The sequence below is a fragment of the Neomonachus schauinslandi genome, chromosome 11, assembly GCF_002201575.2.
Source record: "Neomonachus schauinslandi chromosome 11, ASM220157v2, whole genome shotgun sequence".
NCBI classification, from domain to species: Eukaryota; Metazoa; Chordata; class Mammalia; order Carnivora; family Phocidae; genus Neomonachus; species Neomonachus schauinslandi.
Genome location: NC_058413.1, coordinates 47,276,129 through 47,299,367, shown reverse-complemented (window position 1 = coordinate 47,299,367; position 23,239 = coordinate 47,276,129). Strand labels below are relative to the sequence as shown.

At 39.2% G+C, this 23,239-nt stretch overlaps 1 protein-coding gene and 1 non-coding gene across 6 annotated transcripts in view; one reads left to right on the top strand and one right to left on the bottom strand.

Annotated features, from left to right (window-relative positions):
• The window catches only part of DENND5A (DENN domain containing 5A), a 98,481-nt gene that overhangs the window by 48,924 nt on the left and 26,318 nt on the right, over positions 1 to 23,239 (bottom strand). For 4 of the 5 annotated variants that reach the window (XM_021685297.2, XM_044919853.1, XM_044919854.1 and 1 more), the window contains exons 2-4: positions 12,314 to 12,385; positions 11,442 to 11,551; positions 8,892 to 9,549 (exon numbers count right to left, since the gene is read on the bottom strand). In XM_021685297.2, coding sequence (XP_021540972.1) covers positions 8,892 to 9,549; positions 11,442 to 11,551; positions 12,314 to 12,385 — 840 coding nt within the window. The remainder of the gene's footprint in view (positions 1 to 8,891; positions 9,550 to 11,441; positions 11,552 to 12,313; positions 12,386 to 23,239) is intronic. The other variant, XM_044919852.1, reaches the window with a different exon arrangement.
• Positions 17,834 to 17,906, top strand: TRNAM-CAU. The gene has a single exon. It is a non-coding gene; the product is annotated as a tRNA-Met (tRNA).

The following is a 23,239-nucleotide window of genomic DNA, read 5'->3' as shown; positions in this document are numbered from 1 at the left end:
TTACTCCTGGCTAAGCAAAGAAGAGCATAACCTGGAAATAGTTTTTTAACTAATAAGGCAAATATATGGAAATTAATGATTAAAACTTCATCATCCAAACTTAATTTTGAGAGCACTACAGGAAAATGGCTCATATGCTTCTTTGGGGAAACTAAGGCACATGACAGATAAGTGATATAACCAATTAGTGCCTAAAAGTGAACTCAGAGACTGGTCATCAATTAAAAAAAAAAACAAGAACTGGTCTAGCAGAAGGACAAAAGAATATAAGCTTCTCATATTCACTAAAGATCAAGGCAAACTAATAAGAGCTCAAGAAGAGAGTCTATCTCATTTTTCATTGTGCCCATACAAAGCATTGTCATTCCTATATTAAAAACTACTTAGTGAAGATTCCCACCCATCATTCAAGCAACAACAAAAACATTTCCCCAATTACAAAAAAAAAAAAAGCAATCTTTGAAGAGTTAAATTGGGTTACTTATATGTATAATTTCAGAAAAAGTATTTAATCCCACATGCAAGTCAACAACTAACAAAATTTATGCCACTGCAAGCCTCTTCTGTGGTATCTCCATTCCATGGGATGCCCGTACAACTTGGCTTTTTAATCTTTCTGCTGAAATTCTTCTGCTCGATGACATTCCAACAATCATTATTAAGAAGAATTCTAATGAGGGGAGCCTGGGTGGCTCAGTCAGTTAAGCGGCTGGCTCTTAGTTTCAGCTCAGGTCATGATCTCAGGTTGTGAGATCGAGCCCCTTGTGGAGCCCTGCATCAGGTTCCACTTAGCAAGGAATCTGCTTGAGATTCTCTCACTCTCCCTACCCCCCACTCACACGTGTGCTCTCTCTCTAAAATAAAAATAAAACCTTAAAAAAAAAATTCTAAGGATTCTCCAGATGAGACCTCAATTCTTCTATTTTTCTACATATGTCTGTAAATAATCTACTCAAGAGCAATAATCTTGAGACTCTCAGACATCTTAAGAATTTATTTTAAAATTCAAAATTAAGATGAATCAAAAGAATGCAAAAATGTGGAAGAAAACCTTCAAGTGATATTTAAAGCTGAAGGTCTATGTCCCAACACTGGCTCTTAAACACATTTTGAATAAATATTACACTGAAATATCCCATCCCCATCTTCAGTGTGTATACATACCTACACACACACACCACTGCTGGATTTAAGGGGAGAGCGGGGGGCGGGGCAGGGAGGAGTACCAGAGGCCTTTTCAATCATGAGAAAACCAAAAGACTTCCTCCTTTCTTTGCCCAAAGTCAATAAAGCAGGTGCTTTATATGGCTGGCATTCCTGGCATGTCTGCTCAGGGACAGTAACATCTCACAGAAGGCCAACACAGTTTGAGTGAAGGAGTCCCAAAAATGCCTTTCTCATGAGACTTCCTGGCACTGGACTACTACTTACAGTACCTAGCTACAGTGTCTGCGAACTTCTATTCTATAACCATAAAACAGGGCATCCTAGAGTCTGAAAGAAAAGGCTTTCTCTGCTCCATCAAAGCAGGATTGCACAGAAATCTAGTTCTGGTTTTCCCCTACCTTTCAAGATAATATCTAATCTAGTATCTAAAACTCAGCCCACTTATTTCTTAAGAGTGGAAAACTTTATTTGCGTCAGATTGAGATCTCTGAAGAGTTCCTTGTGATGCATTTGAAATTACGGGATTCTTAGAAACAAAACACTTCTGGAGGTCAGAGATCATCTCCTCTCTCAAGGCTAAGCCACTTTTCATTTATGTGGTTTAGTTTTACAGACACTAGAAATTTGGAATTGTACAGCCTTTCCAGTCTGAATTGTTGGTTTCTTTTTCTCTACATTTTTTTTATTTTAAAAAAGCAACATCCCACCTTGAAGGATGGCCTAACAAACAATTCCTCAGGGATCCAGTAATCTGGGGTACCCACACTAGGATGCTGACCTCCAAGAGCTGTAACCAACAGCACAAAACCCATTTCTGTACACCAGTACAAATGATAAAATCAGTACCTCCTCTGCCATTGCCTGTGTCTGTGCTCATCATTCCAAGAAGGTGAAACCAATAAACAGGAAGCAGCCGAAGGTCACGTGCACCCAAAGCGTTCCAATCAAAATCAACCGGAGACACTAAGGCTCTAGGAAATTATGTTCTCTTAAAGTTCCCATAATGTTTAATGAGCAATTACTTTTAACAAAAGGAGATAATGCAAAACATAGTGGGTTGTGAGGGAGGGAGAAATCAGCACGTTTTCATGGCTTGTCTCTGTGCAGAGAAAGACAATAGCTTTGGGACCACTCTACAGAAAATTCACCCCTAAACAAACTACAGGGCCAGTTCTACACATTGGAAACTGAATCATGAACTGTCCTTGCATACTCACACTTCTGTGAAAACTTTATGAATAAGGATGTTTCTCATGTACTCTTTGTTCTTAGGAAACAAAACCTAATCTCTATGTCCCTATATCTCCAAGATACATCATTAAATGAAAGAAAGTGCAAAACAATAATTAGCATGCTCCCATTTGTGTTGTTTCTAAAAAGTATGTATGTTGTATATGCACGATTATGTATGGAAGGAAACAGGAAACAATGGTAATCTCCCTGAAGGAGAACCAGGGGCCAGAAGTGGAAGTCTTACACTTCACTATATACCTTTTTGTAATGTGTTAAAATTCCTACCATATGATTGAAAGGCTTTTTTCCTACATTTTAATATACCATATTTAATACAGCCACTTTGGAAAACAGTGTGGAGATTCCTCAAAAAATTAAAAATAGAGCTACCCTATGACCCAGCAATTGCACTACTGGGTATCTACCCCAAAGACACAGATATAGTGAAAAGAAGGGCCATATGCACCCCAGTGTTCATAGCAGCAATGTCCACAACAGCCGAACTGTGGAAAGAGCCGAGATGCCCTTCAACAGGTGAATGGATAAAGAAGATGTGGTCCATATATACAATGGAATATTACTCAGCCATCAGAAAGGATGAATACCCAACTTTTGCATCAACATGGATGGGACTGGAGGAGATTATGCTAAGTGAAATAAGTCAAGCAGAGAAAGTCAATTATCATATGGTTTCACTTATTTGTGAAACATAAGGAATAGCATGGAGAACATTAGAAGGAAGGGAAAAATGAAGGGGGGGAATCAGAGGGGGAGACGAACCATGAGAGACTATGGACTCTTAGAAACAAATTGAGGGTTTGGGGGGGGGATGGGTTAGCCCAGTGATGAGTATTAAGGAGGACACGTATTACATGGAGCACTGGGTGTTATATGCAAACAATGAATCATGGAACACTACATCAAAAACTAATGATGTACTACTGTATGGTGACTAACATAACATAACAAATTAAATAAATAATAATAAAAAAATAAAAATTAAAAAATAATATACCATATTTAAAACATATACATATAGTATATTAAATTTTAACATTAATTTTAATATATCATACATCTATCATAATGTACTTATATACTTTAAAGAATATTACAATTAATACATATGTACTCAATACTTCACATAAAAATAGTTCATTGTTCAAAAATATTTGAGAGGGGGCACTAAAAAATTAAGAGATTACTTCTGAGGAGTTGGATTCTAGGTGAAAAAGGTAAACTCAACTTTCTCTGCCTTGTCTGTCCACACATTATTTATTTGTTTTTTAAAAAACTTATTTTTGGGGCGCCTGGGTAGCTCAGTCAGTTAAGTATTCAACTCATGATTTTGGCTCAGGTCATGATATCGGCTCAGGTCATGATACCAGGTCCTGGGATTGAGCCCCAAGTCAGGGACTCTGCTGGAAGATTTCTCTCCCTCTCTCTCTGCAACTCCCCCCAGGCAAAAAATTAAATAAATCTTTTAAAAAAAAAAAGGATGAAGTAGGGATGCCTGGGTGGCTCAGTCGGTTAAGCCTCCAACTCCTGATTTTGCCTCAGGTCACGATCTCAGGTTCGTGAGATTGAGCCCATGTCAGGCTCCCTGCTGGGTGTGGAGGCTGCTTAGGATTCTCTCTCTCCCTCCTTCACCATCTGCCCCTGCCCCCCAAGCACGCATATACTCTCTCTCTGAAAAAACTCAAGTAAAATATAAATAAATAAATAAATAAATAAATAAATAAACTGAGTAATGCCAAGTGGCTAAAAAATAGTGTGATTGAATTAAGCATATCATGAGGCAATTAAGTAAAAAAAAACCCAAAAACTGCAAAAATCTATAGGCAGTCTCCATTCTGGTTCTTTTGCAAGGTTAGTTAAGTTCTCACTCCCCTTTTTAAAAAAAAAATGTGGGGCGCCTGGGTGGCTCACTCATTAAGCATCTGCCTTCGGCTCAGGTCATGATCCCAGAGTCCTGGGATCAAGCCCGCATCGGGCTCTCTGCTCTGCGGGAAGCCTGCTTCTCCCTCTCCCACTCCCCCTGCTTGTGTTCCCTCTCTCGCTGTGTCTCTCTGTCAAATAAATAAAATCTTTAAAAAAAAATTTAAAAAATAAAAAATAAATAAAATTTTTAAAATGCATCAGGGTGCCTGGGTGGCTCAGTTGGTTAAGTGACTGCCTTTGGCTCAGGTCATGCTCCTGGAGTCCCAGGATCGAGTCCCACATCAGGCTCCCACTTGGCGGGGAGTCTGCTTCTCCCTCTGACCCTCCCCCCCTCCTCACGCTCTCTCAAATAAAAAAAAAAAAAATCTTTAAAAAAATAAATAAAAATTTAAAATTTTTTAAAAATGCATCTGGAAAACCTAGTGAATGCATTATGGGTTTCCATTTAAGAAAATTTCCATGCAAGAAAAACAATGCAGACAACTGATTAGTGGACCCATAATCAAAGGAAATACCTAGACCTTTCATCAAAAGACTAGTGACTATAGAGTCATGTTTTAAGCTAAAATACAATGTTTAATGGATATATATATATATATATACACCCCTTTTATGATTATCAGACTTGAATGACTTTCAATTATCCAATCTACTACCCTATTAACTCATATCAGGTAAAGAACTTCTCTACATACAATTTTACAGCACCTGGTAAAAAAATATGCTATTAAAAAAGCTCTATTTATAGGGGCGCCTGGGTGGCTCAGTTGGTTAAGCGACTGCCTTAGGCTCAGGTCATAATCTCAGGGTCCTAAGATCGAGCCCCGCATCGGGCTCCCTGCTCGGCAGGAAGACTGCTTCTCCCTCTCCCCTCCCCCTGCTTGTGTTCCCTCTCTCGCTGTCTCTCTCTGTGTGTCAATAAATAAAATCCTTTAAAAATCTTTTAAAAATTTAAAAAACCCTGTATCTATATAGACCAAAGAACAAACATTATCCAGGAGTAGGTAAAATGATCTGTACAAGTTAAAAAAAAAATTCTTAAAACTGTCAGTTCAGGGCGCCTGGGTGGCTCAGTTGGTTAAGCGACTGCCTTCGGCTCAGGTCATGATCCTGGAGTCCCGGGATCGAGTCCCGCATCAGGCTCCCTGCTCGGCAGGGAGTCTGCTTCTCCCTCTGACCCTCCTCCCTCTCATGCTGTCTCTCATTCTCGCTCTCAAATAAATAAAATCTTTCAAAAAAAAAAAAAAAAACTGTCAGTTCAGGAGCTCCTGGGTGGCTCAGTCGTTAAGCGTCTGCCATCGGTTTAGGTTGTGATCCCAGGGTCCTGGGATTGAGCCCTGCATCAGGCTCCCTGCTCAGCAGGAAGCCTGCTTCTCCCTCTCCCACTCCCCCTGCTTGTGTTCCCTCTCTGTCAAGTAAATAAATAAAATCTTTAAAAAAAAAACAAAACTGTCAGTTCAGTCATCCAATGGGTTATACTTTGTCTTACAATTTCACCTGCATTCTTTTTCCCTAAGTTACACTTCTTTTCTATTCAGTAGGCAAGACATACAGTGGGCAACACTAACTGTGAGTGGTGATGACATGTTTTTGGAAGGCCAGAAAGATTTTCACCCACCTAAGGCCTTTGAATCATAAATAAAAACTATTTCAAGAAAACCAACCTCAACTGTTTAAACTACACTATTAACAAAGAGCATAACCTACATCCAATAAAAGGCCACTCCAGGGCGCCTGGGTGGCTCAGTCGGTTAAGCGACTGCCTTCGGCTCAGGTCATGATCCCAGGGTCCTGGGATCGAGTCCCGCATCGGGCTCCCTGCTCTGCATGGAGCCTGCTTCTCCCTCTCCCACTCCCCCTGCTTGTGTTCCCTCTCTCGCTGTGTCTCTCTCTGTCAAATAAATAAATAAAATCTTTAAAAAAAAAAAAAAAAAGGCCACTCCATTTTACTGTCAGCCACGCTCAACAATATCCAGGAATTTTTTTGGAAAAATCTTTTTCCTGACCATGCTATAAACATGGCTTTAGGTCCTGAGTTCCACTTGATTCTATACACAAATCTTCTCAATCACCTTCAAACCTCTTAAAATTTGTATTGTTGATTGTATTATTGATAGAGTAACTCATATTCCAGGAAATTTAAGAAGAAATTCTGATGGAAAAATGTCACCTATCATATTTCTGGTTTTAATCCTCCTTTTCCCACGTCTACAACATCCCCACTGCATTATAGGTACCTAACCTACTGAACAAAATAAAAAACTATGAGTCCATATAATAACAAACAAGGAAAAATAAACATTATTCCTTATAGTACAATGACAATTAATAAATATAGATGGAAGGACACTTGGGTCATGCAGTCGGTTAAGCATCTGACTCTTGTTTCAGCTCAGTTCATGATCTCAGGGTCATTAGATCAAGCCCCGTGGACAGGCTCCACACTTGGCATGGAGTCTGCTTGAGATTCTCTCTCCCTCTCCCTCTGCCCCTCCTGCTTGTGCACTCTCTCTCGGATAAATAAATGAACTTTAAAAAAATAAATAAAAATAAAATATAGATGGAGCTAGAAAATCACCATTTTGTGACCATCATGGTAATAACTAATTCAGACTAGAATCATCAATGGGTGTTAAATCTATTGGGCAAAACTTCAAAGAAGAACAGTATATTTACAGTTTCAAAGTTAACTCCCCACAAATTACTTACTAATTACAAAGGGAAGAAGGATAAATTTCCATTTAAGAAACTTGGCAGACATAATCTTAACCAAGTGATCAAATTAACATTACCAAAGATGGGCAAACTGACATCAAGTGCCTCCTGTCATGATAAAAATACACATTATGTGCCTCCTGATACAATGCACTGAGAGAATCACAACATCACTTCTGTGTTTTATAACGAAAAATGTATCAACTGAATCTAATCATGAGGAAACATCAGACAAACCCAAACTGGGGGACAATCTACAAAATGCCTTGCCTGCTCTCTTCAAAAATGTCCATGTCAGGAAACACATGAAGAAGTAAAAAGTAAAAGCAAGGCATGTTACTAGACAAGATCCCGGATCAGGAATAAAAAAAAATTGTAATAGTAGACATTTTTGGGACAATGGTGAAACCTGAATAAATATTATTAACAATGCTACATTTCCTAAATTTGATAATCATACTATGGTTCTGTAAGAAAACGTCCTTGCTCTTATGAAATAAAAGCTAACGCATTTAGGAGTCAAGGGACATAGCGTCTGCAATGATTCTCAATGGTTCAGTTTTATGTTCACACATTCACAGAGAGAGAGAGAAAATGAAGACAAATGTGGCCAAATGTTAATAACTGGTGAACTGTGGGAGAGCACACAAAAGTTCTTTGAACATTTCTTGCAACTCTTCCATAAGCTGGAAACTACTTCAAAATAAAAGTCAAAAAACTTAAAACCTACAATGACTATGCATCTCAGAGTAACAAAGTCCTTACAATGGTCTACAGTTGTAAAATCTAAGCTCCTGTTAAGTCTAACAACATCTGCTTCTATATTCCTGCTTTCTCACTCCGTACCATCCACCCAGTTTTCTCAACTGTTCTTGAACATAACAAGCACATTCTTGTCTCAAAACCCTTTTATGTGCTATGCCCTTTGCATAGAATACCTTCCCTACAGATATTAACAAGGGTCACTTAGAGAGGACTTAAATTAATCATTATTAAAAATTGGAGGGGCACCTGGGTGGCTCAGTTAGTTGTGTCTGCCTTTGGCTCAAAAATCTTTAAAAAAATTGGAACTTCCCTTCCCCAAATACCATCCTCTTCCCTGTTTTATTTTTCTCCACAGACCTTATTACCCCTCACACACTATAAACTTTATTTCATCATCCCCTCCTTCCCCACTAAAATATCAGTTCCATTATAGGAAGGATTTTTACCTGTTTTGTCCACCACTGTATCTCTAATCCCTGAAACAATGCCTGGCACATGGCAGGGTCTCAATAAATAGGTACTAAATGAATAAATTTTATGTTATTTTTCTGGTTCATTTAATAAACATCTGTTTCCTTCTGATCTACTTTACTATTTTGTCCAAACCTGCTGCTCACATTCAGTTCACCTCTAATTTATAAAAAACAATTCAGTTATAACAAACAACAGAAAGAAGCAATACATCCTCATTTTCTCAAAGGATCATCATTTGTGAATCCTCAGTTATTACTGTCAGGCTGCAGAAGGGGCAAAAGTAACTGCGGAATGATGGAAAGTCAGCTTTCTAGAACCATCATTTCCTACCCCTCTTTTCAGCATCAATTAGAAGGGATGTCAGGAAGGAACCCCTCCCAAGCTGAAGTGCCCAACAAAAGGCCATGATGATAGCCAATTAGAAACTGTGGCCCTCTTGTGCTCCATCAGTTTGCCATCTACCACCTACCTGCAAAAGGTCTGAGTTTTGCTCAAATTGTAACAGCCCCTGACCTTTACAGTCAGTTCCACTGCATTCAATATGGAAAGAAGGGAGGCCCTATGCAGGGAGAAAGCTCTAGTAAGCACTGACTTACGCTGTGAGTAGAGCAGGATTTGAAACTCCAGAAGGGCACAAGTAAAAAGTTGAAACACATTTTCCACCCCAAGCAGTTCAAAGACCTCTTTGACAGGAAAGTCAAATAAGGGAAGCTCATTGGTACTTGGTCTCTGGCAGATTATTGGCCCATAGACCCCAGAAAACTTCAAGGACCGGCCAGGAGGCGGGAGTGGCACCTCATAGAGTACATTGTATATGTAGCTCTCAAGGGGCAGTGGAGGGGGCTGAGGTGAAGTGACTGCCTGGTGAAGTTGTTCCAGCACACTCCGACATGCTTTCATGAAGGACATGGGTGTGATGAGGCAGATGCACTTAGAGACGTAGAGCGTGTCCCGGCTAATGTCATAGGAGTTGAAGCGCTGAAGCTTGGTCCCAGGAGTGCCTTCACCATCCTCCATGCCACTGTGGTCTCGGCCATCAACAGAGGGAGAATGTAGGACATCATACTCAGCATTATGCATATGGTAGAGGGTCTGCATTGCACTGCAGATCTGCTTGCTAGTCACCTCCTCATAAAATGTGAGGGCAAACCCAAATGTCCGAGAGCCATCCTCCCTTGTGATAATAAAGGCATGGAACTGGGGCTCCCTGGGATCAGCCTGGGTCTTGAATGCTAGCCCTTTGGGCATGCATAGCTGCAAAAGACAACAAGGAAACAAGTGGTGAGAACACTCACTGCTGGTCCTCTTTTCAGAATACCATCACTATTTATTTACTCAGAGTACCTACTATGCTACGTGTTTGGGATATCAAGATCAACACAGCAAAACGTCTGTCCTAAAAATCTCCCATTCTAAGACATATGAGTAAATAAAATTATAATGCAGTTATCAGGACTACCCAAAAACAAAGTGTTAGGGCAACACAGAATAGACACCCAGCCCAGGAACATCAGAAAAGGTTTCACAGATGAGGTTATATTAGAATTCATCAGGTAGAAAAGGGAAAGAGGGTGTACTTCAAGGACAAGAAGAAAATTCACAAAAATGAGGTAAGAGAAAGCTTGGAGAATTTAGGTAGGTGGTTAAGCATAACAGCATTTACTGGGAAATGATGCTAGAAATATACCTATAAACTAGACAGATACAACTTTGTACCTAAAAATAAACAAAGTTTTAGACTCTATCAGGTCACAAAACTCTGTCATCAAGAGAACCTTCTCTTTTCATAGGAAAAAAGGGAGCATTTCACATAAAGCAAGGAGATGACATAATCAGGATAAAGATGCACTTTTTTCACTTTAACTCAGATGGGTTATATAAAGAAACTTGGATAGCTAATCAAACTGACCTAAATCAATCAGTCCCCATTTTCCAGTTCTGTATAAACCTAGCTATACAAATGATCTCCGAGTGGCCTGGGCTTAACAAATAAAAGGACCTACATTATGTTATATCCATTACCTTTGGACTTGACTTCCCAAAACCTAGGTGTTTCTAGAATACAGCACGTTACAATGAAATAAGCACTGGACTAGGAGTCAAAAAACTCGAAACTAAGACTCAGTTTCCTCATCTGTGAAATGAAGATAATATAATTTACTCTGCCTACTTCACAGGGTTATTAATATGCATCAAGCAAGATCATCCTCTAAAAACTTTAAGAAGCTATTAAAAATTAATACAGGTAGTACAAAGATGTGATCAAGAGCATAGCACTGGAACCAGACTATGATATAGTTCTCAAATTGCAGCTCAATTGCTTCTTAGCCATGTGACCTTGAACACGTTACTTAACCTCTTGAACACATTACTTAACCTCTTTGAATCTTAGTTCCCTCATGTATAAAATATATGTGTATCTGTGTGTGCGTGTGTGTTTATTTAGCATCATCTACATAAGGGGTACTGTGAAGATTAAATGAATTAATTCATGTAAAATGCTTATCATGGTGCCTAGCACAAGGTGAATACTCAATAAAGGTTAGATTATTCATAGTAGTATTCTACGTGAGATTTACGCCCCTGTCCTGGGGCGCCTGGGTGGCTCAGTCAATGAAGCGTCTGACTTTGGCTCAGGTCATGATCTCAGGATCCTGGATTGAGCCCCAAATTGGGCTCCATGCTCAGCAGGGAGTCTGCTTCTCTCTTTCCCTCAGCCCCTCTCCCCAGCTTGTGCGCTCTCTCTCTCTCAAATTAAAAAAAAAAAAAATGCTCTCCTATCTAAAATAGGATGAAACAAAATACCCATTTCTGTCATATCACCCAGATATACACAACCAAGATTGAGAGAAAACTGCTTTAAATCAGACTCATCATGTAATCTCAGTACTATAAGCAACCAATAGCTCAGTACCTCAAAGTTCACTGAACCATTACTATGCATTTGTTCTGACAAAACAGAAACATTGTGATTTTCAGCATATTTGATATGTTGACCAAAATGCAGAATCATGAATAATATGCACACAACCCCTTCTTCAAAAGTTATTGGTAGCTGGTGGAACTGCTGCTACCAGTCTGAACTCACAATTCTACTGTAAATTAGTTTGTAAATTATTTCATACTTGCAGCTAACAAATACTAACCATTCCCACTGCATCTTGGTCAAAGGGATTCCATTCTACGTTCTCAGGGTATCGGGCAAGGACCTTAGACTTGAATGTTCGTCTCAGTGGTGTCTGCTCAAAATTTTCTCCTGCAAGAGAAAGAATGAAGGAAATCATCTCTACAGAGTCCCTCAAAATCACAGCGTTATGATTGTCTGAGCTTGGTAGTCCAGCAAGGTACAGAAGTAAAGGCAAAGGGGTTAGTATGCCAACCATCTAAGAACAGGAAAGGTATCAAAGTTATTAGGTAAGTAAAGAAGCTGAAAAGGTTTAGCATGGTTAATAGTGGACATCACTAGCTATCTTTTCTTTTCTTGAAAGTGAGTTATTACTAAAATCCAATGGTTAATCTTCTTGGGAGAGTGGAGATAGCACAAGAAATGACAAAGGATTATATCCATCTTTTTTCCTGTAAACCACATTTAGTTTGCTTAAAATCAACTGATATCATAGAAGCATAAATTATTTTAAATTCAGAATAAAGTATGCATTTCTATGATCTCTGAAAAAACACGAAGGGACTAAAAGATTCAAGAACATTAAAAAAGCAAATTTCAGGGTAAATCTAATGAGATATTTTGTCAATTCAGAATCATTTGAAATTTCTAAAATTCTACTTTGTTTCCCCGTTCCCCCTAAAAACGTTAGAATATACTGAAATAAAGAACATTCAAGTGAAAAGAGGAAGAACCAAAGAACCCACCACCTAGACGGACATAAATATGAAAAACCTACTGGTCCAAAAAAGACACAAGAAAGTTAGAAGGTCAAAGGTACAAAATACCACTTTGTAAAGACATGTAAACGCCACCAGAAAGGTTTGGGTGTTCTCAGTTTTGTTTTGTTTTTACCTTCAGTCGTACTGGAAATGAAAGGGCTGGCACCATCCCTGGCTTTAGAAGCCTGTATGTACTGGCATAATGCTATATGATAAATGAAATAACAGAGTATTACAATAAAGCAATAGTATTCAAACTTTTTTGACCATGACTCCAGTATGAAACAAATGTTACGTCATGAAGCAATAAATACATAAATGATGTGTACATATAAATATGCCTAAAACAAATTTCACAAAATAATACTTACCCTTACTCTGTGTGATGCCCTTTCATAATTTCTACTCTATATCATTAAAACCAAACTAACTAAAACTACTAACACAATTCACAGTTCGAAAAAACATTACAATACAGCATAATGACATGAAGAGCTCAACAGATATCAAATTACTATAAAGTCACTTGATACTTTATCCCAAAGTATCCCGCCCCAAATACTGCTTTTCCTAAGGAGTTAGGGAATAGGGGACAAATTAAATGTACCTAAATATTTCAAACAAATAAATTTAGTAGGAGTCATGGAAAAATATGTGGAAAACATGATCAAAAACAATTCGAATGAATTTGATATTTATTGAGTAATCATGTCATACAAGGGCCTTAGGTACTGAGGGGATAGAGACAAACAAAAGGAAGCACCTATCCTCAGGACCTTACTCTCAAATGTATAGGAAAAAAGAACATACACAAATAACCATTTCACAGGGAGGTTACTATCTGGGAGGCTCCAGATCTTTAGTCTCTGTGGTCCAACCATTCAGAGCACACTTGCACAGGATCCTGCTCACATGTTCTAGTTGATAATATAAATTCTGTTCTAACTATAGTTTTTCTGAGTTAGTTTGGAACCCAAAGGAGCTGGTGATTAAGGAAGATGCATTCTTTCAACACAGGACTGGGATAAACCTAAAGTTGCATAGTTCTTCACTCTAAATCATCCCAGAAGCATCTTAGGTTTCTAAAGAGTTTACAGTAATTCTAAGGTACTTGTTCCAGAAATTAATAATGATTCCAGTCAGAAAGTTATCATTTATAACTAAAACATTCACTTCCACTTTCTCTCAGGTTTTGTCCATCATCATCATCAGAAGCCCACTTATTCAGAATTTTCAACTTCTGACAAGACTCAACTTTCCTTCTGTTAGTAAAGCTAGTAACACAATTTCAATTCCTCTCATTTCCTGCTTCTTCCAAACTGAGTTTTCTGAAACTCTTTTCCAGCAAATTTCATCTCTCAAAATACATTTGGTAATCCTCACTAAAGAAGACTGGCAAAATTAGCAGGCAGCTGGTAACAGTGGTAGCAATAAAGCCCCTACGGCTATGTACAGTTAGTCTCAAGCTTTCAATAACACCTGCGAAGAACACACCCATGGCAAGGCTGCACTTACTGTACAAAAAAATTAAACAGCAAGCAGCCGACATAATGATCTTGTCTACAGTCTGTAAGTCTCAGAATATATAAACTGTATTCAGTTCTGAGAAGATAACTATGTCTTCCTCCTAAGCTTCTTCACTTTTAGTTGTCAGTTTGCTCATTTCTTCCTTACTAGGCCAGAAAATCCCCTCACGAAAAACTACAACATATTTGAACAGAAACAGGAATCAGGGCAGTTTCCACTGTCCTTAATGAAAGCCTTTAGAGAAGGGTATTTTTTTAAGATGGTTATGAGGTGACCCCAAGACATAATGAGCATTCAAAGGATGGAACAGACCATTTTAAACAACCACTGAGAAAAGGCCAGAGGTGAAAATGATGAACTGACCTGAAGTATAGACAAAGAGGAGGGGGAGGTTATGAATCACAAGGAGAAGTGGTCTTTAGATCCTCTATCCTCCACACCACCTCTTCACCTCCCACCCCTTCTTCAAACAAGCTAAGTAAAGATTTCTTGTTAAGGAGTCAGGTTCTTGTTAAAGAGTCAGTAAAGGCACCACTGAGACTGCCAATCTTAGACATAAGTCCTTCTGTGTATTAGACTGGACCAGGATCGGGAGCATAGTATTTGCACTGCAAGGGGAAAGAGGGTGTGTAAAGCAGTATGAGAGCCCTGAGACCAAATCATGTTCATTACAGCACCCTATATAGAGTGTCAGATAAGTCACAGAGGAAGGGGATTCACAAACCTAAGATATTTTTATTAAAACAATTCAGTCTTTCATCATTTGCTGAGGGCTAAGTTTTGAGAATAAGCAGTAGAGACTTAATGCCTCCAGAACATCTACACAGACCCACCTCATGAAACCGGTACATATGTCCTTTAAGTCTCCAATTATTTAGACCTTTGGAAATTCAAACGATATTAGGAATAAGACATTGCAACCACAACTGGCCTACTGTCCTGGAAAAAGTAATTACTTATTCACCTAACACATACAGAGTCCACAAATGTCAGCAGGTCTGGATACCAGAACTAAGGCCCATTTCTAACAGCAACTTAAAAATTAGTCAACTAGGTGTCAGTCTATCTTTGTGAATCTGTCCCTAAGGAAGTACAATTCAGATAAATCATAACAGATTTTTTTTAAGCCTGCACACCTTACAAGGACTTCTGACAGGTTCTTTGTTTACTTGCTCTGCTTTGACCAAGCCAGAAACAAACTGACATTTGTATTGCTATTAGCCTGCTGGTACTAGCTTGATTTGAATAATCCTAAATAAGGGATGCTTACAACTGAGAAGCTTCAAAGGAACCCCTAAACTCTCTGAAATCATTTACAAAGTTTTGTATGAAAATATGTGCATTTTTCTAAAGAGAAAACACAATTTTCATCAGATTCTCAAAGGGTTCCATGACCCAAAAAAGTCAGAAGCCACAACTCCAAATGTTTCTCCAATTTGGGCAGCAAACATCTCACCACTTACAGATTAACCTAAATGGGTAGGTTTACATGCAGCCTAAAATAAAATATATGCACTATTAAATAACTGCTTTCTGGGTTGATGATGACATTATTTTCTCCTTTTTTATCATAAGAAGCCTGTAGATGCAAACTTCTCTCTCTTTACACATACACACATATGTGAATGAGTTAAAAAAGAAAAAAAATCTTATCCTCAAAACTTGTATTTGAAGTCATCTGAAACGTCATCAGAAAATGTTCACCAAGGGAAGCCTGGGTGGCTCAGTTGGTTAAGCATCCAACTCTTGATTATGGTTCAGGTCGTGATCTCAGGGTTATAAGATCCAGTCCCACATCAGGTTCCGTGCTCAGTGAGGAGTCTGCTCGAGATTTTCTCTCTCTCCCTCTCTGCCCCCCTGCCCATGTGCTCACTCCCAACACTCTCTCTCTCTCTCAAAATAAATAAATAAAATTACTAGACATTCGGGTGCCTGGATGGGCTCAGTTGGTTAAGCACCCAACTCTTGATTTCAGCTTAGGTCATGAACTCAGGGTTGTGAGATCAAGTCCCACAGGGTTCTGCACTCAGTGGGGAGTCTGCTTGGGATTCTCTCTCCCCTCCCTCCCCCCTACCCCCCACTCAGGCTCGCTCTTTTTCTCTCTCTAAAATAAACAAAATCTTAAAAAAAAAAAAGTTCACCAAAATCTCAAAGTTACACATTTATAATAGATGTATTACATCTGTGGGAAACAGTGATAGTTTTAAAATGGTAGTGCAGATAAGAAAACACATGTTCCAAAGAGCTATGTGAAAAAGACCCAATACAGTCAAATCCCCACCTGGTTTATGTTAAATTACACAAAGCTTCTCCAGAACATAGTGTTAGCTTAGATTAAAGAAAAATAAAAGTAATCATCACTTCCTAGGAAAGCGTTTATGGGACACATCTGTTATACCTCTATCTTGGATTAGATATACCAAATAAAAGTATTTCAATTTCTAAACCTATCAGTAATCAGAGTTCACATACACTTAAGAAGCTTTACATAAAATTTGAAGTTTGGAAAAAAAAGAAAAAAGAGCAAGAGTTAAGGGCATTTTTATATCTGGTCTCTTAGAAGAGATGGGAAGGATAATACAAACATCTGTGAAACTACAAATGAAAAAAACTGACTTTGTCAACAGAATAATTTATATCTAGGGCACCTGGGTGGCTCAGTTGGTTAAGCATCTGCCTTTGGCTCAGGTCATGATCCCAGGGTCCTGGGATGGAGCTCCACATCAGGCTCCCTGCTCAGCAGGAGGCCTGCTTCTCCCTCTCCCTCCGCCTGCTGCTCCCCCCTGCTTGTGCGCTCTGTCTCTCCCTGTCAAATGAATAAATAAAATCGAAGAAGGAAGAAGAAAGAAGAATTTATATCTAGCATGATGGCGGTTCTGCTTCCAGTCATGGAAGAGCAGCTCTATGAGACCAACTCTCTTGCAGATAACTATGAACACTGGACAGAATATAAACAACTACCTGAAGTACTAGGGAACTAAAAGGCAAACAGATTATGACAGAAGAGAGAGGGTCAAAACTTGGAAAAAGGTAATGACACCAAGCAATTGTCTCCTGTTACGGCTTTTGGCCATCCAGGTCCCAGTCTGTGCCATGAAAGATGGCTAAAATTCAGCTAAAAACCCATAGTCTTACTAGCTTCACAAACCAGAGGACAGACTTTAAGGCAACCACAACAGAGAAGTGAGGGAGGGAAATTCCAAAGAGAACCAAAAGAAGGTGCCTCAAACTCTGTGTATAAATTCTGCCCAAATGGCTGGCTAATCCCTAAACTATGCATGCATGGAACAGACTTCAAGCAACCAAGTTAGGGCTAAAAGAACTGAACTGAGATTTAAACTGCCATTCACTGCACGGGAACAGAGTTTAACAAAACAAACAAAATTCAATGTTCTTTAGAGGAAGATAAAAAAAAAGAAGAAGAAGAAGAAAAATCCAGTGTCTACAATGTATCATATTCAGTATCAAGGACACAACTCAACAGAATTGTTTGGCATATAAAGAAACAGGAAAACATGATCTATTCTCCAGAGAAGAGTCAATCAACAGGAACAGGAAAACATGATCTATTCTCCAGAGAAGAGTCAATCAACAGAAACTGACCCTGACTTAATCCAAATATTAGGGTTAGCAGACAAAGATTTTAAAACAGCTATGATCGGGGCACCTGGCTGGCTCAGACAGTAGAGTATGTGACTCTTGATCTTGGAGCTGTGAGTTCAAGCGCCACACTGAGACTGGAGATTGCTTAAATAAATAAAACTTGAGAGAAAGAGGGGCGCCTGGGTGGCTCAGTCGTTAAGCGTCTGCCTTCGGCTCAAGTTATGATCCCCCTGGGTGCCGGGATCAAGCCCCGCATTGGGCTCCCTGCTCCGCAGGAAGCCTGCTTCTCCCTCTCCCACTCCCCCTGCTTGTGTTCCCTCTCTCGCTGTGTCTCTCTCTGTCAAATAAAGAAATAAAATCTTAAAAAAAAAAAGAGAGAGAGAGAGAGAAAGAATCAGCTATGACCATAATGAATGAAAAAACAGACCTCAACAGCAAAATAGACTCTATAATTCAGAGGATGGGCTTAACAGCAGATTGGAGATGCAGAAGAGTTAGTGAATTTAAATAGATCAACAGTGGTGCCTGGCTGGCTTAGTTGGTAGAGCATGTGACTCATTATCTCAGGGTTGTGAGTTCAAGCCCCACACTGGGCACAGAGCCTACTTTAAAAAAATTATTAAAAAATAAAGATGGGGAGCCTGGGTGACTCAGTCGTTAAGCATCTGCCTTCGGCTCAGGACATGATCTCAGGGTCCTGGGATCAAGCCCCACATCGAGCTCCCTGCTCCGCTGGAAGCCTGCTTCTCCCTCTCCCAATCCCCCTGCTTGTGTTCCCTCTCTCGCTGTCTCTCTCTCTGTCAAATAAATAAATATTTAAAAATAAAAAATAAAAAAATAAAGAGATCAACAAAAAGTATCCAATCTGAAGAAGAGAGAGAAAAAAAAATTCGGGAGAGAAAGAAGAGTATGGGAGATGACCCCAGAGATCTGTGGGGCAACAAGTCTAATATATATATATAATTGGAGCCCCGGAAGAAAAGGACAGCAAATGAGGTTTAAAAAACTTTTTTTTAATTGAAGAAATAATGATCATAAATTTTCCAACTTTGGTAAAAGACATAAATTTACAGATTCAAAAAGCTCAGTGCATTCTAAGCAGGACACTTACCAAGAAAATAAAAAATTGTACATCACAGTCAAACTTTTTTTTTTTTCCCACAGTCAAACTTTTAAAGAAAGGGAAAAAAAAGAGAAAGATTATTAAGGAGAAAATCTTGAGACAGAGAAACATGATACATTAAAGAAAAGAAATGACTGAAATTACCATTGCTTTCTTACCAGAAACAACAGAGATTAGAAGACATAGAACAACACCATACAAGTACTGAAACAAACAAAACCCTGTCAACCCAGAATTCTATAAGCAGGAAAAAAAAAAAAATCCTTCAAAAATGAAGGCAGAATAAAAATATTTTCAAGTAAAACAAAACTAAGATAATTCATTGCTTGCAGACCTGTACTACACAAGTGAGAAAAGCCTATCCCAATAACTTACGTGCTATATGATCCCATTTATACAACATTCTTGAAATTACTAAATTTTAGAAATGAACACATTGATGGTTGCCAGATGTCAGAGATGGGGAGGAGGAGGGTTCTATAAAAGGGCAATACCCAAGAATCCTTATGGTGAGGGAACTATTCTGTTTCTTGAGTGTATTAATGTCAATATCCTGGTTGTAAGATCATCCAATAGCTTTGCAAGATGTTACCACTGGGTAAAGGGTAGAGTGTCATTTCTGTATTATTTCCTACAACTGCATATGAATCTGAAATTACCTCAAAAAGTTTAATGTTTTTAAAAAGTATATTTTTTAATTTAAAAAAATTTAATGTTTTTAACAACCTGTTAAGGTTTTAAAGCAGAGGCTTCAGGCAATACAATTCAAACATCCAAAGTTATACCTTGGACCAAACTCTTCAAAGGCAGCTGAGCTATCCCTCACTCCAGGACATTAGGGTCACATCCGGGCTACCTCACACCTCACCATATCCACACCAATCATATAGGGTCTAATTCACATTATCTACAGCAAGAGTGATAGAATTTTCTTCCTCTGGGAATGGATACAACCAGGTTATTATGCCATCATTTGCATATTGGCATTCTGGGATGTCCTAAAATTGATCCTGCTGGTGACACTTGTGACCACTTCAGGGCCACTCATTCTATGATCAGTTTACTTCCTGCACTAAAACATGTCACTGTATTTTTCCTGTTATAAACACTCCTAAAACAGACTGCCCATCGAAATAATATTACTACCAACTCATACTTCTATCTGGTACATGTTGAAAAATCAGCTTGTGTTTCACCAATTCACTTGCTGCCTCAGCATTTCAATCCTCCTTGTCTTTCAGATAATTTTCTGAACTCTTGAATAAATCAGAGATCATCTCCTGTCATCTTTGACTGATGGGGCACAGTGTAATAAGAGAAGGGAATGCAAATTTCTAACTAAACAAAAATTAACCTTGCTACTCCTTTTAGGTGACTATTTCATTACTATCAGCAGTTTTTAAATGGGGACAGCTTTAAAAAACACAGTAAGACTAGCTGAGTTTTGGTAGCTACAGAAAACCATCTAACACTATACTCATCACTCACCGTCACCTCTTCTTCATATGAAATTGAGGTAAGTTTATAGGTCCTGCGGCATAGAGAGGGTACCTGCTCCTTGAAGAGAGAAGCTGTACCTTCACCCATATCACCAGCTGACGTGTGCTCTGGAGTCAGACATTCACAAATACCCAGAATGCAGGGAGTGAGCTGCCCCCCACTTTGGACACACCATAAGGCCTCTTCTATCTAAGGCACTAACCCAAAAAAGTTGCTCACCAGACTTTTCAATGAAAGCAACAGAAACCACCTGTTACCTCTTTGTTTTCCCCTTGAGGTAAATCTGTTCACTTTCTTTCTCAACATATTTTGTCAGATAACATCAGATTTCGGTATATAGCCATTACTTTTATTGATGTTTTGCCTCCTGCTTGACATCTTCCAGGCTGCTCCACATCTAGTCCAACTCCTGCATCTAATACCTCTTATGTACCCAGTTTTAACAAGAGTCTAGGGTTTGAGAACCTATCCAGACAGGACTGCTCCAAACAATAGCTAGGACGAGACTTTGGTAGCAAGATATCAAGTGTAGACACTGCTTCCCTTTTAGCCCAGCCAAAAACCCTGGCAGGACACACATCTGTTGAGCTAACATCTTGAACTTACATAATTTGCTCTGTTTAGTATGGGAAGCAACAAGCTGTCAAATTCATAGTCTTTCAGACCGGTCTAACAAACACTGTCGTGTGAGTTGGATACATATATACTGTACTGAATTATATACAGTACATACTGTACTGAATTATTAACAGAGTAAGGACTCCCAGCGGTTATACATGTACATAGGCACTCTTCTCTAAAAGCTAGCCCCTCCAGAAAAATGGACTTAGGCAAACCCAGTGGACTGGGATCTCCAAGAAAGAAATAGCAGAGGACAAATATGAACAATCTTCATGCTCTCCTCAATACCAAATTTTAAAATAATCAGCCTAAATTAACGGTAAGCAACTAGCCTAGAAGGCAGGAGACAGAGCTAAGGTCCTACCTTGGCTACTCGCTAGTTGTGTGACCTACACAATTTATTGAGTCTTGTGGGTCTCACTTTCCTCACCTGAAAGATTAAGAAGTAGAGGTCAAGTTGCTAATCTATAAAGGTTTTTCCAGCTTGATCATTTCATGACTGAATAACAGTTGGGCCTCAAGTCTGACCCAGCATGGAAACTGTACCTTTTAAACTGTGAGCAGTAGGGGTGCCTGGGTGGCTCAGTCGGTTAAGTATCTGCCTTTGGCTCAGGTCATGATCCCAGCATCCTGGGATGGAGCCCCGAGTCAGGGTCCCTGCTTAGCGGGGAGCCTGCTTCTCCCCCTCCCTCTACTGCTCCCCCTGCTTGTGCTCTCGCTCTCTCTCTCATAAATAAATAAATAAAATCTTTTTAAAAAATAAAAAATAAAATAAATTGTGAGAAGGCATGCATTAGTTCTCCCTCTGCTGCCTCTCTTCCCAAAACCTCACAAAAACAACAGTAGAGGGGTGGGGGTCAGGGGAGCATAGCCACAGAATGAAAGTGAAGGTGACAGCAACAAAATTTTAGAAGCTGGAAAGCAGACGGATGAGTGGTTCCTGACAGCAGACTAAAGAAAGCTAAGATGTAATATAACCTCCAAAAAGCTCAGGAACTTGTAGCATCAGGCACTTCTGGAAGTGGGGATAAAAATGGGACTAAAGGGATGCCTGGGTGGCTCAGCCGGTTAAGCGTCTGCCTTTGGCTCAGGTCATGATCCCTGGGTCCTGGGATCGAGTCCCACATCAGGCTCCTTGCTCAGCAGAGAGCCTGCTTCTCCCTCTGCCTGCCACTCCCCTGCTTGTGCTCTCTCTCTCTGACAAATAAAAAAATAAAATCTTTAAAAAAAAGGGGGGGGGACTGAAAACACAAGGACTGGTTGAAAGTCTATTGAAGAACCAGCTGGCATCAGCTCATGAAGAGATAAATTGTTGTAGAACTATACAATGGAACATTCTTCAGCCATTAAAAGGAATGGAGTACTGTTACATGCTACAACACAAATGAACCTTGAAAACATTATGCTAAGTGAAAGAAGCCAGACACAAAAGGCTACATATTGTATTACTCCATTTATATGAAATATCCAGAATAGGCATATTCATAGAAACAGAAAGTGGTTGCTAGGGGACTAACTGCTAATAGGTATGCAGTTTGTTTGGGATGATGGAAATGTTCTGGAACTAGATAATGGTGATCGCTCCACAACAGTGAATAAACTAAAAACCACTGAAGTGTACACTTTAAAATGGTTAATTTATGTTACATGAATTATAACTCATTTTTTTTTAAATAAAAGAACCAGCTAGACCCCACCCCACCCCAGACTCTCCCCACTCTGTGCAGCCTCCAACATACCAGAAGAAAACTGGTAGTTTATTCTTTACAAGGGATAAATAAAAGAATGAGTGAGGTGGGTGAAATAGGTGACAGTGGTCAAAAGGTACAAACTTCCAGTTATAAAATAAGTTAGACCTGGGGATGTCATGTACAGCATGGTGACTACAGTTAACAATACTCTATTGTATATATGAAAGTTGCTAAGAGGGTAGATCTTAAAAGGTCTCATCACAAGAAAAAAAATTGAAACTATGTCGTGATGGATGTTAACCAAAATTACTGTGATCATCATTTGCAATATATATACATATATCAAATCATGTTGTACACCTAAAACTAATACCATATTATATGTCAATTATATCTCAATTGAAAAATAAAATTTTTAAAAAGAATGGGTATATCTATACTTGGGATTAGAGCTGAGGTATCAAGCATCAACAGCTGGGAAACCACAGGCACAGCTGAGAGCAAGGGTATCATTCTAAAAACAGAAAAACAAAAATTTTACATACTGAATGTTGAGATTCCCCAGTGCTCTTCCACTACTTGGCTCTCACAAAGTTGGCAGGTAGGATTATGCCCTTGAGGCAGAGATTTAGAGGAATGTTTTCTATGAATCTGACCAGCCCAAGAAAAAAGACCTAGAGACCTTCATACTCCAGGGAAGAAACCATACAGCCAGTGACACTCTCAGAAACCAATCCCTCTCCCCATGAACATCAAGCTTCCAATCTGCTTCTTGATGCATTATTCTTAAGTGTAAATGGACAGCCAGAGATCATGAGACACCTGGGAAAAGGCTCTAAGATTAGTGAAAGACACCTCTTGCCAGTCAATGCAACTTTGAGGAAACAGAAAATGATGCGGAAAAAAGAAAGCTTCAAAAAGTACTATCCTAGGGCCTAGAAGCAACAACACCCCCGAGACAGCCTAGCTAGCACCCAGATCTTGGTTTCTAATG